We start from the raw sequence: 17,337 nt of genomic DNA, 5'->3' as shown, positions 1-17,337 counted from the left end.
GTGTTAATTGTTCACTCAGGCGTGGTCTGGGCAGTGCGGGTGTGTTTTATGCTGTGATGGCATCATAGGGAGAGTCTCAGGCTGCTGGGCTAATCGAGATGTTGAACCTAATGCACAAAAACTGATTGTCACTTGATTCCAAGTGATTTTAATGTCATTGGAATAGATTATGATTGTATTTTCTGAGATTTGAATATCGATCACGTGAGTGCCTATTTCATGCATTGGATTGCTCTTTGCGTTTACTGGGCGAGATAGCCGTATTGTTAGGCGTTTATAAGCTTCGTATCCTTGCTGTTGGAGACTGTCTCACTGATGTATCAACCATTCTGGTATTTGTTTGCAAAAATCGCGTCATTTTGGCCGAATTTCAGCATATAGATGGCTCAGCCAGATGGCTAACAAGCTTCAATTATAACCATACTCTGCATGCAGGTACTTTACCTAGTACTGGTCATTGCTGACCCACGGCGCAGTTGCTGCTCTGCTTGTCCTGTGCTCCAGAGCAAGAAACATTTTGTCTGTCACCAAAAAGCTGCACAGATCGTGCTGCCACCGGAAACTGACCAATAAAATCAAACTACCAATACTTTGAGTTGATGATAGACTACTTGAACAATGTTGAGAGTGAATATCGTGGCATACGAAGAACCCTACGAACTGCTGGAACGAAAAATCACGTGATTTTAAGACATTTGTATCGTTTTCTACCAGAAGAAAGTGACAAACTTGGCTGCCACGCTGGTGTTATTCAAGTTACACTTAGCCTAACACATGACAATAGTTAGATAGTTGATTGGAGGATATCGATTTTTCGCGTTGCGGACCCTATCTAAGTTGTTGCATATTGGCAAGAGGTGGGGTTTTTACTTGGAAGGGACAAGTTGAATATCATCTTTAGTTATTACATGTCCTAAGTACTCAATAGACTTAAGTAGGAACTCAACCTTCTCCAGATTCAGTCTAACACCATGAGTAAGTCAAGTAAACAATACAGAAGTGACTGTCTCTTCATCTGAGCCGATATGTCATCAATATAGCAGCACACTACAGGAATTCCTTAAGTAGAATAACTTTTTGAAAAATAGCTAGAACTAAGATAATGCCAAAAGGCAAACAGTTGTAAGCATACAGACCTTGATGACTCTTAATAATCAAGTAAGACTTTGAGTTGTCTTCAATTAATAACTGTAAGTATAGGCTTGTGACAAGTCTAGCTTTCTTGTTGCTAAGTAGAAAAAAGCTCTTCAGTTAATAATCCTTGACATCATCTGCTGGTCATTACATTCACAGTTTGGGATGTTACTGAAAGACAACATGATTGTTACTGAATATTTGCTAGCAGTAAAATCATCCTTGATGATCTATTGAAGAATCTTGCTGAAGCTGAATTAAACTATTATAGTTTAAAATTAGTCATTGAGTTGCAAAGAAGTAATTGTGTAAACATGTCAGTAAACACGCAGCTTCGAATTATTTTGTATTGAACTGTAAACTTACACGTACATCTCAGTCTTTTGATGAGTCATCATTTTCATCCCATGGATTACCTAAGAATGTATTATCAAGAGTTCATAATATATCTCTTTCTATATTATGAACTCTTGGTATATTATCAGCTTGTATGTACATTTTTGAACAAACATTGGCATGTGTAACCTGTAGTACAGACATAGTCCACCGTTAAATCTATTTGAAAACAACCCTATTAACTTTAGAGAACATGTCTCAAATTATACTAAATACTATGCCCTTTGTGTTACTGTAATGTCAAGTGGCTGTACATTACTGCCAGTGCCACCAGTTACCAGTTGAGAATGCTGTGCAATCACAAAGAAACTAGTTCACTGCAATTTATTATATCACTTGATCAACACATGTAGAGATAAGAAAATGTGATCAGTCACTGCGCCCAATTTTTTTAGAAGCTTTAACAGCAAACTCTAACCAGCACTTACAAAGCTGTTACCATTTTGAGTGTTCAAATCACAATGCAGCAAACTGCAAAGTTAAGGATGCTCAGTGTTACAACTGTGGCAAGAATGGACACATTGCCTCCACTTTTCACTGTAATGCTCCCCAGACCATGCAGAGTCCCACAAGTTAAATCAACTCCTGGACAAACGACAAACAAAAGTTCAAGCCATGGGCAACAAGACTCACCATAGCTATCTGTGACTTATGAAAATACCAACAGCAGTGAAGATAAATTTTGGCTTCATAGAGTGGACACTGATTTTGTGAACTCATGCTGCTGACCCCATTATAGTTTCATCATCTTTAAAGCTAGCTCAATTAACAAAGGCAAGAATGGCCAAATAATTCTAAAAAGTGGTAGCATAACTTCTTGAGTTAATAGCAGAAAATTTTACTAAACTAGGCCATAACCAAGAATGATTACTGCATGGAACAGGTTTGATTGATCCCTGTGTCTAAAAATGCATCATTCACTTTAAAAAAATGTATTAACAGTATTTAGAGATTGGACATGAAAAAGCCATTTGGCCTACTATCTCTTTAGTGTATATTTTGCGCTGTCCATTAATTATAATACTATAAATTTGAATATGGGGATCCAGAGGGTTTTTGAAGTTTCCAAGAAACTGGTAAAGTATATTCAGATAATTTTGCAAAGGTATCAAACGTTCAGATCTAAATACTCTAATAGAGCAGTCAACTACCCTAATAGAATAGTCACATTTTGTATTTATTTAGAACTAGCATTGTTACCTGCCCTACGTGCAGGTACGGGTTATGTATGATTTGACTGTAATATTTAAAACCAGCTCAGTTATTTCTATCCCATTGTGCAGACAAAACAAAGAAAAATGGCTGTTTAATGGCTGGGAATGATAGGGTTTGAGCAGCAATATAAATGCAATTTACAGCATATTTCTGAGGTGTGAATAAACACAATGTATTTGCTGACAGCTCAGAAATTTGCAATTATGGGCATTTTGTAGGGTACAAACAACTAAGGTCACATGGCACATAGTTTTTGTGTTAGAAGACCCACCAAGAGTAGTGTTATTGATACCTTGGCCTTGGCTGTACCGTAGCTTATTACAGACAGGGTTATAATGCCAGAAAAATTTTTGAGGTGGGTATCATATTCACGTGACATTCAAATGATCTAATCACGTGCTAGTAATTGTCCTCCAGCAGCAAGTATGACCTCAAATGCGCTTGCATGGGTTCAAACACAGTGTAACCTCAGTCAAAGTTGTCTTCAATCTCCCATCAAAGGTGGTAAATAGCTGATTATCATCACATCCTTTAATAATACTACCAACTCCATTATCCATGTCAAGCAGCAATAAATCATACTATTACCCTTATCACCCACATGCAACATTAACACTGGATTGTGCACCACGAAGTGTGGGCTACTGTCATTGACCTTTAACAACACTTACAACTACATACACCAACTACTACCTAGGTAACTACAAACTGGAGTGGGGGCTTAGCAGCAACTAATAATAAAGAAAAATAATAAATTTGGAATTGTCCAGCCCTAGACAGCCCCAGGAAAAAACCTGGTAGGCCTATTATTGTTTTTTTTTGCCTACCAGGAAAAACCCAAAAATACTCCACTCGTGTGTGTATGCACAAAACTAAGTTGTCCAAAAAACTCCAGTTGGCACAACATTAACTACTGATGAATCCACCTACAGAGATAGTTAGGAAATCACGCTAATTAAAACATTACACTGGGAGGGTGGGCGGATACTCCACTTGTCTGAACACCTGTAGAATATAATAAACCCACTGCCATGCGAGTCACAACTGACAGAAAACACAATTACATCACAGCCGATACATTCCTTACCATGATACATTCCTTACCACATCCACATGAGCTGACCCACAATATATACTACCAGCACCAGCACCAGCAGATGGGTGTAACTACTTAAACAAAAACTTCAGTATAAACTACATTACGTGTTTTGCGATCCTCCCTAACTAATAGTGTCAAACAATCTGGGGAGCCTACTCTAGACAGTGCTACATAAAGCATTCCATGTGTGAAGCTCTCGTCAGTCATATCTACTCCTACAGCTTTAAAAGTTTGGCCCTGGCTTTTGTTGACCGTCATTGCAAAGCAAAGAGAAATAGGAAACTGCACACGTCTAAATTCAAAAGGCAATGTAGAGTTGCTAGGAATAAGTGGAATGCGAGGGATGATGATTTCATGGCCTGCATGCTTACCGTGGGAAATTTTGGCTTCTATACTGTTGGCAGAAAGTTTAGTGATCACGCACCTAGTACCATTGGTGACTTGTGGGGGGTCCAAGGAATGTAAAATTATAATTGGTGCACCAACTTTCTATGAAAGTAAGTGTGGAGGTAATCCTGAGACTTCTAAAGAATTTAAAAACTCTGTTGGAAACTCAACTGCATGGGATTCATCTGGCACAGAGTCCAAGGACTTGTACTGGATGCACTCACCAGGCAATTTCTCCACCAGAGTTGTGTTGATGGTGCGGATAGTTTTATTAAGAGGAGCCAAAATGCAACGCTCCGATAACCAAGCGATGTTTGTGAAGTTGGAGAGCAAGCCAGGATAAACTCTGGACACCAACTCATCAATGTCGTGTACAAAGGTACCCATGGTCTCAGGTAGCTGGACAACATCAAGAGTGTCATCCTCAGTAGGGAACTTGCCATCTCCAATGGCTAACAACTGGTCAGCAAATTGTCCAGCTGCTTGGTCCCCACAAAGGTACACTCTCATGTTAGTGTGTAGATGTTTAACAACCACACTGTCCCACAGTTGTGACTTCTTCAGACAGGCATCCACTATGTTACCTCTGGTGCCACGTTGAATAACTGGGAGGATTTGTCTGAAGTCACCACACAACAACATACAGATTCCTCCCATTGGTTGGCTGTTACCTGTCAGATCCCTAAGAGTGCGGTCCATAGCCTCAAATGCACGTCTGTTAGTCATTGGAGCCTCATCTACAACAATGGCTTTGGCTTCCTGGATGACTTTGCAGAGTGCAGTTCCTCTCTTAATGCTACACATCGGGATATCCATTGCATTCAAGTCAAGTGGAATTTTGAAGGTACTATGTAAGGTGCGACCTCCAGTTAACAGTGTGGCAGCTATTCCGCTAGATGCAGTGGCTAATGCTATTTTACCTTCAGATCTAAGTTTGGCAAGAATAAGGTTGATTAAGAAAGTCTTACCTGTTCCACCTGGAGCATCCAAGAAAAGCATACCTCCCTCATTCCTATCCACCATGGAACAAAAACACTCATACACTTCACGCTGGTCTGCTGTAAGCAAAGCTGTATTATGATCTACGTATGCTTGCTGTTCCCCTTGGTCATAGTCTATTTCCCTGCGGTACACTCTTGCAAACCTATCATTGTCCACTCTTTGTGGCTGAGGTAGGCCATACTCAGACAGCTGCCTACTTCCCATGGAAATGACTTTCTCCTGCAAGTCATTGAGTGCCAAGTTGAAAATGTCATCATTAAACTCCAGGTGTTCATCTCTGTGTAGGGTACGTTGGTGATATAAGAAATCTTCTGCCATTGCTTCCTTGTGGTTGTTATATATCTCCAGTGGGTTGGATGGTTCACACCAGGCCAGTATCACTGCAAAGAGGGTGCGAAGACTTGCTGGTGAGTTGCTGACTGCCGCCTCCTCCATAGCCAAGTGATACTGATTGTCATCTTCAAGAAGATCCAACTTGAGGCATGCCTCACGGAAGGAACTACAGAGATCACCATCAACAGTCCTCAGATCAGCAAATGACTGTGGACCCTTAACATTATGCAACAACAAACGTAGATAAAAGCATTCTCCTTGACGTGGGCTGATGGTGTAGACCCTACCTAAGGCTTGAGCTTGCTTAACACCAGGATATCCAGCCACATGTGTTCCCTGTTTTCTCCTGTGCCAAGACTTGTTGTTCCATGTGTAGTACTCTGGAACATCAACATACAACAATGTCTTGGCAAAGTAAAAATTCAGTCAAAGTGGTCTTTGGAGGTTCTCCCGAAACTTGGCCCCTCGCGGTGTCTTCAGTGAAGTAAACTCGCTGGCCATTTTCTAAATGAACAGCAAGTTGCTGTACAGTAGGGAACCTCTCATGGATGGGGAACTCCAGTATCCTCCAGGCAGCTTCGTGGCTGCTGATGTAGCGAGCATTCTGATACTCGGAGATCTCATCCACCTGATTTGAGCGCAGAGCAAATGTTGCCTGGTCACAACCTTTGTGTACATACTTGAGTACGTACTTGATGGAATTGATGGACATGCACAATTCAACATTGCAGTGGCAGTTTAAAGCTCGCAACAAAAACTTGTTGTACGGCACTACCCACCTGTTGTCAATGTCCTGAGTACAGCGACTGCCTCGTACATTCATGGTGATGGTACTTACCTGTCCACCATCTTCAGGATTTCTCCTCCTGTACATTGGGTAGCTATCAGTACCTTGTTGGGTCTCAGATATGAATGGTTTTGGGTATTTCTTACTACAGTGGCCATGTTCCATGCAAGGAGACGTAGGATTGATGCTACCACAGGGTCCATGCACCATGTTGGACATTACAATCTGGTGCAAGTCAGGGTCAATAGCCACGTCAGGGATTTCAGCACATACGATGTCATCAATCTTATCAGGTGTTATCTTGTGTTCTGGAATTAACCACACCAAGAAATGAGCATGTGGTAGACCATGCTTTTGCCATTCTACTGAGTACAGCCAAGCCCGTGGTTTTCCAAAAATCATATCGGTTTTTAACATTTCTAACATTTTCTTAATCTTTAGTCTAAACACTCGAGCCACTAAGTCTGGACGATCCTTGGGCTCCTGACCTGGAAGCAAACTATTTTTAATTTCAGGCCAATTGGGATTACATGTCATGGTTATAAACAAATCAGAGTGACCATATTTCCTAACGTAAGTCATGGCATCTTGTTGGCGCTCATGCATGTAGCGTGGCCCACCTGTGAATGTCGATGGAAGGATAATCCTACGACCTACATTGCTAGGGTCCCCATCCCCATCTATGATTGCATCTCGTAGATCCTGATAACAGTCAGCACGGAGTGCCTTCTGCTCATGTCTCAGAAATTGTAACCGTTCAGTTTCAATTTTACAGTAGGCATCTACCAAGAACTGTTGGAATAGTCGCTTAGCCCTAAGCAACACAGATACATTTTGCCTTACCATGATGTGGTAGCGGTAATACACTAAAGCCGTTAATTTTTTGTTATTAGCTAGTTTTAGGTTAATGTGCCATCCATCAGTACCGTGAGAGAAAATCAGTGGGTACTGCAGTGGATCATAGCCCCTGTGCAGTTCTGAAATACTATGCAAGCCACCATCCCTGTAGTGCAACACTATGTCTCTATTGTTTGCATTTTCATTAGGCATCAACACACCTACCTCATCACACATGGGACTATTGTACCTCCTGGAGTGCTCACCTGTAGGTCTCTTTGTTTCATTGATAACAATTTTAATATTTATTGGCTCATCCTGCTGGTCAAATATTTCTTTAGCCACTTTAAAAAGCTGTACATAGTGGTTGTCATGATACAATAGGTGATTAATACCACTAACAATGTCTGGCCTTAACCCATCAACTATTTGACACCTAGTGGCCACTTGAGATTCCTGATTGTCAATGAAATAAATTTGACAACATTTTGGGGACTCACCTGTTGAGGGAACCATGCTACCAATACGATGGTATACCTGACCCTGTATTTTAAAGGAGGGGTTGAAGCCAGGGAAAGCTATCTCATTACAACCAAAGCTGGTCATTTGGAATGCACAATTATATTTACGTATGTTGTTTAGAAAATGTTTACCATCACTATCTGTACCCTCATACAGGTGCAGTAAGAACGGCTGTGGTTGAGGGAATGGCTCTAGTTGGACATTACCTTTTGAACAACAAAGGGACTCGGTTTCCCCAGGAAACTTTAATGCATCACAATGTGAACATTCTATGCTAAGTGTGCCTACATCAGTTGTGCTAAAGAAATTGTGTGGCTGGTAATTAAGGCCTCTAAAGCTAGGGTGTGTGCTTGCATGTACCTGATGTCTTTCTGTGTTCTCCATCTGCTGCTCTTGTGCACGGTATAGTGGATCAGCTCTTGCCAGCTGGTGCTGTGGTTGGTCGTGCTGTCGCTCCTCCCTCCTTGTAGTTGGCTCTAGGCGGGCATCTCTTCGAGCAGCTGCATCTCTTTGCTGTTCTTCGCTTCTCGTTACCGGGTCTGGACGGGCTTCACTTCGAGCAGCTGTGTCTCGTTGCTGTTCTTCACTTCTCGTTACCGGATCTAGACGGGCTTCTCTTCGAGCAGCTGTGTCTCGTAGTTGTTCTTCATTTCTTGTTACCGGGTCTAGACGGGCTTCTCTTCGAGCAGCTGTGTCTCGTAGTTGTTCTTCATTTCTTGTTACCGGGTCTAGACGGGCTTCTCTTCGAGCAGCTGTGTCTCGTAGTTGTTCTTCATTTCTTGTTACCGGGTCTAGACGGGCTTCTCTTCGGGCAGCTGTGTCTCGTAGTTGTGCTTGCCATCGTTTATTCCTGTCTTGTCGTTGAATTCGTTTGCGTCTCTTTGCCTGAGACGCGCGGAGTGAAGAAGTTGATCGCTTGAGCTTTGGCATTGTACTGTACAACACTATTTGAAACGTATGTAAAGCACGTATTGATTTGCTACAACAACACTCGAGTTGCCAGATGATGGGCGTTTAATTTCGCTGAAGTCCCGCCTCGATACGTGCTTTGCATGCCAAGATATGATGAGCTAAAAGCCGTGTTTTAAAAAGGTGTTCACAAAAAGGTACTAAGTAGAAAGAAAAAAATCTGTCAACACGTGGATTTGAACCCACGACCTCTTGCACGCTAGTCAGGCGTTCTACCACCTGAACAGTATGTGCTGTGGTTTTCAAAGGAATGTTGCTCAAGTTTTCTCTACACCTTGGCCTTCTACGCGCTGTAGAGACCGAACGGAAGCACGCGTGAACTCGTGATAACAATCTTAGAGTAGGCGGATGATGAGCGCTTCATTATCAGCACAGACTATGTCGATTCGCGCCAAGTCTGGTGAGTAAGCAGCGTGACCGTCAGACAGACAGACAGACAGACATTTTCAGCTTTATATATATATATATATATATATATATATATATATATAATAATATATATAATATAAGATTTGCTTAATTTATAGTAAAAGTTTAAATCCATTTGAAAATATTCATGATGGCATGTTCCCAAACCCTTAGAATGGCATCCATGCATGTATGTTGTATGCATGTACATAGCTTCATCTCTTAATTCTAGATCCCTGCTCATGCCAGCACAAGCAGCCTAAAGCAATCAATTCCTAACATGTTTAAAATGGCAGCTCATTCTCAGAATGTGTAATTTTCAAAATTTCCTGCCCCCAGACTATTTAGATTTAAGTGTGCATGCAACAGAAATGTCACCAATATTCTTGTAGCTGCCCTTGTGAAGGTTGATACAGGGACAGCCTTCTCTGTCATATCAGAGGTCACCAAACAAGCTTTAACGAACTTCTACTCTTGTCTAACCTGGTACTCAAAACATACACAGATGAGTGTATGAAGGTATAGGGCACACTCAGCGTACATGTACACTATGGCAACCAACTGAGTTGGACCAATCCTCCCAGGTAGGAATTGGCTGAAACAAATCCAACTTGACTGGCACAGCATTTTCACCATATGAACAGCTGAAGCCACTTAACTCACTTCAACAACATAAGATTCTGTTTTCAAAAGAGCTTTGAAAGATTCAGCCATTTACAGCTCACTTCACATAAAGCCAGATGTTACTCCATGATTTTTCAAGCCATTACTAGTTTCCTTTGTAATCAAAGGTGCCATTAGCTAGCCAAGAACCTGATCAGCTAGAAAAGTAAGGGATCATCTCTAAGGTTTCTCATAGTCAGTGGGCGACACTAATTGTCCTACTCCAGAGAAAGATGGGAAATTTTGTGTTTGTGGAGATTAGAAAGTGACCATCAACCAAGCTTTGTAACACTGCACAAAATGATATAATTATTTCCATGGTGTTTCTGTAATGAAACTTAAATGAAATTTTCAGGAATGTGTAAGTTTGTCACAAAACTGTCATAATTCATGCAAATTTCCAAGAAACAAATTTGTTTACATTAATTACCAAAAAGTAAATGTGACAGAACTGGTTGTGGTACTTCTGTCAAGTAGAGTTTATTGTGAAACCATATTTAATACAGGTGTTAACGCAGTTGGTTGAATGTTGTATTTATCATCACATGCAACAGATGACCATCTTGTATAATTAAAATCAGTCAACTATAATGTCCCACTAGCTGAGCTACACCAGCATGCTCTGTTAACCATTTATTATCCAATACAGATAATGAAATTGTATGATTTGTGTAAACTTCGTGTGATACATATGGATCCACCCATTAATTAACCCTTCAAGCTATATGGCAAAGTGACACTACTCGTTAATGTAATAGAATAAAATATTGGCCAATCTCATAATATTTATGACAGTATGCATAATCATCAGCAGCATAAGCTTGGCCACTAAAATGTTTTTGTCATAAAATAATGTCACTAGTGGCACATTTGCAGTAATATCTGGTGACAACATTTCTAGGTTCCAAATGCTGAACATTGAGGCACTAGTGACATTTTGTGTAATTGCATAGCTAGTTTCTTTGTGGATAATTAATTGTCTGCTGCACTTGTGCAATAATCTAGGAATAGAAAACTGTTGACTCAACACATAGAGTTAGGCATTTGACAAACTTTTTATTGCAACAAGATGACTGTTAAATGATAATGGATTTGTCTTTCATCTGGAACCTTGCATGTCTACTGTTAAATTCAACAGTAAAGTTGACACTAAATTCAGTTGTCAGAATATTTGCTGTAAATATTGATGGTCTAGTGATCAGCATGGTATGTATAGATCTTGATGTAGGGCTGTAGCTATTCTTACAGCTGGGAATCGATTTGTCGAAAAAACAATTCAAAGTTTCCTTGCAAAGCAAACTCTTATCACTTACATTTGTGGTGAGTCTGTCCAGACTATCAGCTGAAGTTATCAGGTGCACTGATCATGATGTAGGAAATTGTATAGTTTTACATTGTCCAAGCTCTACAAGACAACATACATAACTGACTAGTAATGTTATGTGTACCAGATTTGATTGATCTAGCTATATACTAAAGAACAATAGTATGGGCCACAGCAGTAAAAAATGCTGGCCAATGATAAAGTGTTTAGCTTAGCATCGGGTAGTGATACTAATGGTTTTAATTGAGTAAACTCTTGCCTTAGTACTTCCAAATTGTAAGTATGTGTCACCATTAAAGTTGGTCTAACACTGGTACTGTTGATGTAAGAAATTGTTCTTATATGGCTCAGAAAGTACTGTGTTGATCGATACATATGACTTTCTTGGTAAATGGCAATTTATGGGATCTCTAAGTTTTGCAATCCAAAAAGGTGAATCAGTACTTTATCATGACACACATATTATTGGTTGCCACAAACTATTTGTGAGTATGCAGTGGAAACATTAGTTATATATATACCCACAATAAGGTGTTCATTTGTGCAATTACGGATCCACGATGGAGCATTTGGGGCAAATGCTCCCCCCCCTTGTGCAGGAGCCAGTCATAGCTACATACTTCTGATTAAAATACTAAGCTTTATTTCAGGCCAAGATTAGTTTATAAAACTCATGAAAATATGCACATTTTACTAACATTTATTACAAATTCACTTGAAACCAAAGCAAACCAAGGTCAAACTAGCTGTGAAATTGTCATCCAGCACCTTCATGTGTACTAAGCTCCTCTAAAATAATTATTGTGTTGCTGGCATTCAGTGCCTTTCAAGACTTCACTGCAAATGCTAAAATAGCAAGACTCAACAGTGAGACACTACTAAGAGATGATTATTTGCTGCTTCAAAAATGCAGCAGCTATCAAGAGAATCTGGCTCTCCCCAACCACCTTCAACTTAACCTGTTTGTGTCCCACCCCTTTCCAGCTACTGGATCCGCCCTAACGCTTGTTGTGGTATGAATAATTACAATGTATACTTGTTTTAATACTTTTATAACTTGATTTCTTGAATGATGATTAATCGTATCAGCCAGTAAATTCCACTCCACAGTTGTACTGACTTTGTAGTCATATCCTAACTCAGAAACAGAAGCCTGGCTAACTGCAATAGCCACTGACTAGTCATCAATCGATGGACTATTTAAACATATTGTGGTGAACTGTTGGATATAGATAATGTGTTGCTATACAATGTGTGTTGTCATTAGTGTTGCACCTATATGAGATTTTGTCAATATTCTGATAGCCAATATTGGATAATATTTTCAAGCCGATAAATGTAGCCGATCTGATATATAGCACAGCTTAACTATTTTGTAGCTATTTTCACTAGAAATTTGATTGTGAAGGATTAATTTAGCTTGTTTGTAGCAGCAGTATTGCTACAACAGCTGACATAACACTGAAGCAGTAAAACAACATTGTAATATAGGTAAATGCAACTCAATGCATTTGTAAGCATCATTTGGTGCACATGAGCATGTGTTTCTAAACACATACATGTGTCTGTATCTGCTGCTATTTTCATAATAGTGTCAATCTGATACTGATATACAAAAAACACAGCCGATATATGGTTTTTCTGATAACCAATCCAATCATCGGTGCAGAACTAGTTGTCATACAATGTGTAGTGTAGCATTAATGAGCCATGGTTTAATAACTGATTGGATTTAGCAAGCTTACTAAGCAACAAATCTGCAAACATCAATATGGAATTAAAAAACTTGCCTTTCTTTAACACTGCAATATAGAAGTACCTTGGGTCCACTACAGCCCATCTAGCTAATACCTGATTGTTGTATAAATCTTAGAATTTGGATGCTGAATAGCTACGTAGATTTTTGTTACTCAGCAAGCTTTTAAGTGTGTACAATGTGTAATTGTCAGGAGCATTTGGCTGGCTAGTGCCTTGTTGAACCAGCATATTAACTTTGGGTAAGTGCTGCACATCAGCAATTATTGTAGTTGTCAACTGAGCTTGGTGAATATTCCCTAAAATAAGGTTACTAAAATGCTCTTTGGTTTATGATGTATTCAAATATAGATCAGTAGATCACATGTGGACCACCTGGCTTAAACATGTAACTAAGATGACTGTAATGTATGGGTCCTGTTAGAGATACATTATTTATATGTTGTCCATCACTGACACTACTTAACAACATGTTAGTGGTCTGTTCTTTTGCAATATTGTGTAGCTGAGTAAACGCCTCAAATGGTCTTTCTTGAAGTTCATCATGTAAACACTGAGTAACTAATTTTCTTGTATTTATGAAATTTGGTTTTTCTTTCTTCAATAAGATATCTCACTAGGATCTACTCCAGTAAACATGAAAGTCACAATCCAACCAAAATAGTAGATCTAGACATCCAGTTACTCGCTGTAACTGAATATAGTTTGTGTTGTTTCTTGGGTCATGTTCAAAGCTGTACCTGGTGATTGAGTAGTAAGTGTACCATTATCACCCTGGAAACACCAAAATCCCCAATCTTAGCCTTTAAACTCTTAGTAAGTAAAATGCTATTGGATGTTAAGTCACAGTGGACTATGTCAAGAGGACATGAATGCAAGTATTTCAGACCTGCAACTATGCCACACAAATTTTTAACCTTAATGTGAACTGTAGACACCATTCATTAATGACATACCTCAATGAAGTGTGTAAACGCTCCATGACCAGCCACGGAGAAAAATTCATACTATCACCTTCATATAGTACATGCCAGAAAAGTGAAGATGATCCAACATAACCAGTATAGAAGCCTCATACTCAAATCTATTTTTAGAATATATACATATTCCTTGCCTTTATGGTAGCATCTATGAGCTTTGGTTGAACTATATATTTTCACCACACACATGATATTATCTGATGTGAAACCTTTTACCACAGCATAAGCACCCTGTCAAATTATCTTTCCATTGAGTCAAATACCTTCAACCAAAGGAGGAGTTTTCTGGTCCACTATAACAACTGCTTAAGAATACAGGCAGTTATATCATAACACAGACTTTACAGTAATTTTGTTTAGATTTACACAATTATACCAACATTTAGACATGCATACCCCTTGTATCAGTAGCTACCCATGCCATTCTAGGAATACAAATGCTGCATATGACACATACTCAGATTATTATAATCCCACACTACATCCTGATATACAACACTTCATACACTAACTGCATGACCATCATGACACTACAATGTCATTCATTATAGAAGCCAGGTCACATAGTTGTGTAAGTGCCATCCTCAAACCAATTGTGAATCTCATAATATATAACATGTTTACATCCTGTATTGTATAGTTATTGTAGACAAGTTAGCTTAGTACCACCCTACTGCCTCCACTTATATTTCGTTGTTATGTATATATCCTGATTTACGAAACAATAGGTAATATAAGCGGCAACCTTACTGCCAACCTATATTCGTTACTCTAAATTAAAGTCTGCAGGTTTAGAATATACTTCCAAGTTCTTGGCAGTGGCAAAATTTGTTGCCTTATTCCATGCCACAAATGGGATCTACTTAATTACATCAAGGCATTAGTGTGATTCCACTTGAGTTGTCAAATGAGGATGAGTACAGCATTTAGGAATTAAGTTTCCAAACCATCGATAATTCACTGTTTTGATACTATAATGGCTTTATTGTACACTTTGAAACCTTGGAAGTAGCCCACAGCATCAGGTACTGTGATAGGCAGAGCCATAGGATGAATACTGGACTAGTCCCAAGCTGTAAACATCACTAAACAATGCAGTCAGGTGAGATCTCTGAGTCATTTGAAATATTGCCCACAAATACATATTTATCCTGGGATACTAAAAACTGCTTTACTATAAACTTGACACAAATGTGTGAAATATAAAATTATAGCAGGTTACTACTACCTGTGATCACACTCAATTATCAGCAATATAGCAAATTCATTGTGTATGTTTCTATACTTCAGCAGAAAATTTGAATAAACAGATTTCATATTATTTATGTGATGTCACAAGAATTGCTCTGTAGTGCATGGATGGCACTACATGCAAGTTTATAAGTTATAAGAACTTGCATAAACTTACTCAACTCCTTTAACTATACACAGGCTATAATGTTATACACTGTTTAGTTGAAGTTGCACATATGGTTCTAGTAGTTTAATTGCATATTAAATTTCCTTGATGTCCATGCACTAGTACTGCTACATAAATACACAGGTGGGAAGTAGTGAAAGAGGGATTGACCACTAGCCTATTCTCAGATGTAGACCTAATTTGTAGCTACTTTCAATAAATGATTTTTTTTTGTCCCATGCAGGAATAGCTATACTGAGCAGCAAGGGAGATACCTTGACTAAAGGATTAGCAAAGGCACAAGACTGGAGATTTTCTCTCTCAGAAATTCAAATCCTCCCATTATCCTATATAGAGGTTGTGGGGCAAAGCTTGAATAATTTGAAACACATAATCATTATTTTTATTAATTTGATCTTCCATACACTTATACACTAGCTCACATGAGACTATACACACATATCTAGTACTAAATGTGTTCCTATAGTACCTAGCTATGTATCTGTACGTTGACAAGCACAAAAAGGTAATCAAAACAATTAGCTATGAACGAAAAATCTACACAAAAAATGTTATGTATAGTAGTTAGGATAATTGTAGGAGATCCATGCACTCAGTGTAAACACTGATTTTCAGTGGAGACCTATAGCTGTTTACAAACATAATAATTTAATCAGCAAAAGTGACAAATACAAAATAAATTAAATCCATTTGAAATTTTTATAAGGTTACAATGTAACACAATACTGTCACACCATGCAGGGCTAGAACTTTATAATCACGACCTGGGCCCTAGTAACTTGACTCTACACCTTGTAGCAAACCTATTGTGATTCTGACATATCCTGATCCCACTTTGATGTCCTGCATTAGTGTATTGTTTGTATTCTAGATCTGAACTCATACATGGGTAATAAAATCCATGTAGTATAGTGTTTATTCCACTAGTGCTGTAATTCTGTATTGAGCACTATACAGATTAAAATGTAGATATAGCCTATAGCATAATAGAGGTGGATTCATAGGGTGGAGGCCAAGGGGGCCAGTGCTCCCCCTCCCCTCCTACACACACATATACACACTTCAGAAAAATTTTATAGGGTACATTGCTCATTTTACATAGCTAAGCAGTTTAGAGACATAATTTTGTGCAGCTCATTTATTATGTCCAAATATGTCCATTGAATTGCTATACCCATATATAGGCATAGCATAAGGGGAACATGATCATGGGAACTACATTTGAGATTGAAATACTCCAACAGCATATTGTCTATAATGCAACAGTTGAGAGCGGTGTAATTATAAACATTGTTTGTAAACCTAAATACCTTTCCTTTCCCACCTCAGTTAATGCAACAAGAGACAAGATATTCTATGGCTATAAGGATCATACTATTGCACACTACACACCAGCGGCATAATGTCTATGTCTTCATAATGGATATTCAGCCTGCAGTACAGCTGCTTAGATCTATAGATATGCATGCTTGTGCTTTAGTATGGCCTAACTACTAATTCTGTTTTCTATCTCAGTAGTATTAAATTTCAATAAAAACTTTCAGTTAAAATTCAATGCCACCAAATTCACTCTTGGAAGGAAAATTTCTTTTGGAGAGTAATCATGGTGCAATTTTGATTTCTGCTTATTAGCATTCATACAGTGCTGAATTTCATAAAACTTTAATTAAAGTTCCTACCAAATTCAATTGTGGTATATTATTGTCTTGATCAATAAGATGTCTTCCCCCAAAGGGCCATGTGCATGCATTTAATTTGCTAGCAGGCTATATAATTAAGTGTGTCTGGGATGGTGATGCAGATTTATTTATCTATTTATTAATAGCAATCACCCGGCAGGGTTTTAACGCTAATGTACACATTATGTACACACAAGTGCCTATATAGCTAGTTTAAGTTATAATAACGATAAGTGCTAAGTTACAATTACAAAGTAGGAGTTGTTAATTGTTTAAATGTTTTAGGATTAACACTCCATTGCATGGGGAATAGTTCTGGGTAGGAATGAATAGAGCTAAGCATTTACAGAAGATTTTATATGAATAACGTTCTGATCATGATGAGCTTGGGAAGCAGTTCAATTTATGATGGCAGACAGCGATTTGG

The 17,337-nt window shown here is 38.8% G+C and overlaps 2 protein-coding genes across 6 annotated transcripts in view; one reads left to right on the top strand and one right to left on the bottom strand.

Annotated features, from left to right (window-relative positions):
* The window catches only part of LOC136246766 (uncharacterized), a 306,647-nt gene that overhangs the window by 228,715 nt on the left and 60,595 nt on the right, over positions 1-17,337 (top strand). The window lies entirely within an intron of this gene.
* Positions 4,334-9,138, bottom strand: LOC136247872 (uncharacterized). Its single transcript, XM_066039692.1, has 2 exons — positions 5,964-9,138; positions 4,334-5,773 (listed from the first exon to the last, which is right to left on the bottom strand). Exons 1-2 carry the CDS (start codon positions 8,640-8,642, stop codon positions 4,334-4,336), a joined length of 4,119 nt encoding a protein of 1,372 aa, XP_065895764.1. The 5' UTR covers positions 8,643-9,138.

The sequence above is a fragment of the Dysidea avara genome, chromosome 2 (genome assembly GCF_963678975.1).
Source record: "Dysidea avara chromosome 2, odDysAvar1.4, whole genome shotgun sequence".
NCBI classification, from domain to species: Eukaryota; Metazoa; Porifera; class Demospongiae; order Dictyoceratida; family Dysideidae; genus Dysidea; species Dysidea avara.
Note: the sequence above shows the minus strand (reverse complement) of the source record. Positions and strands in the feature narration are given on the sequence as shown.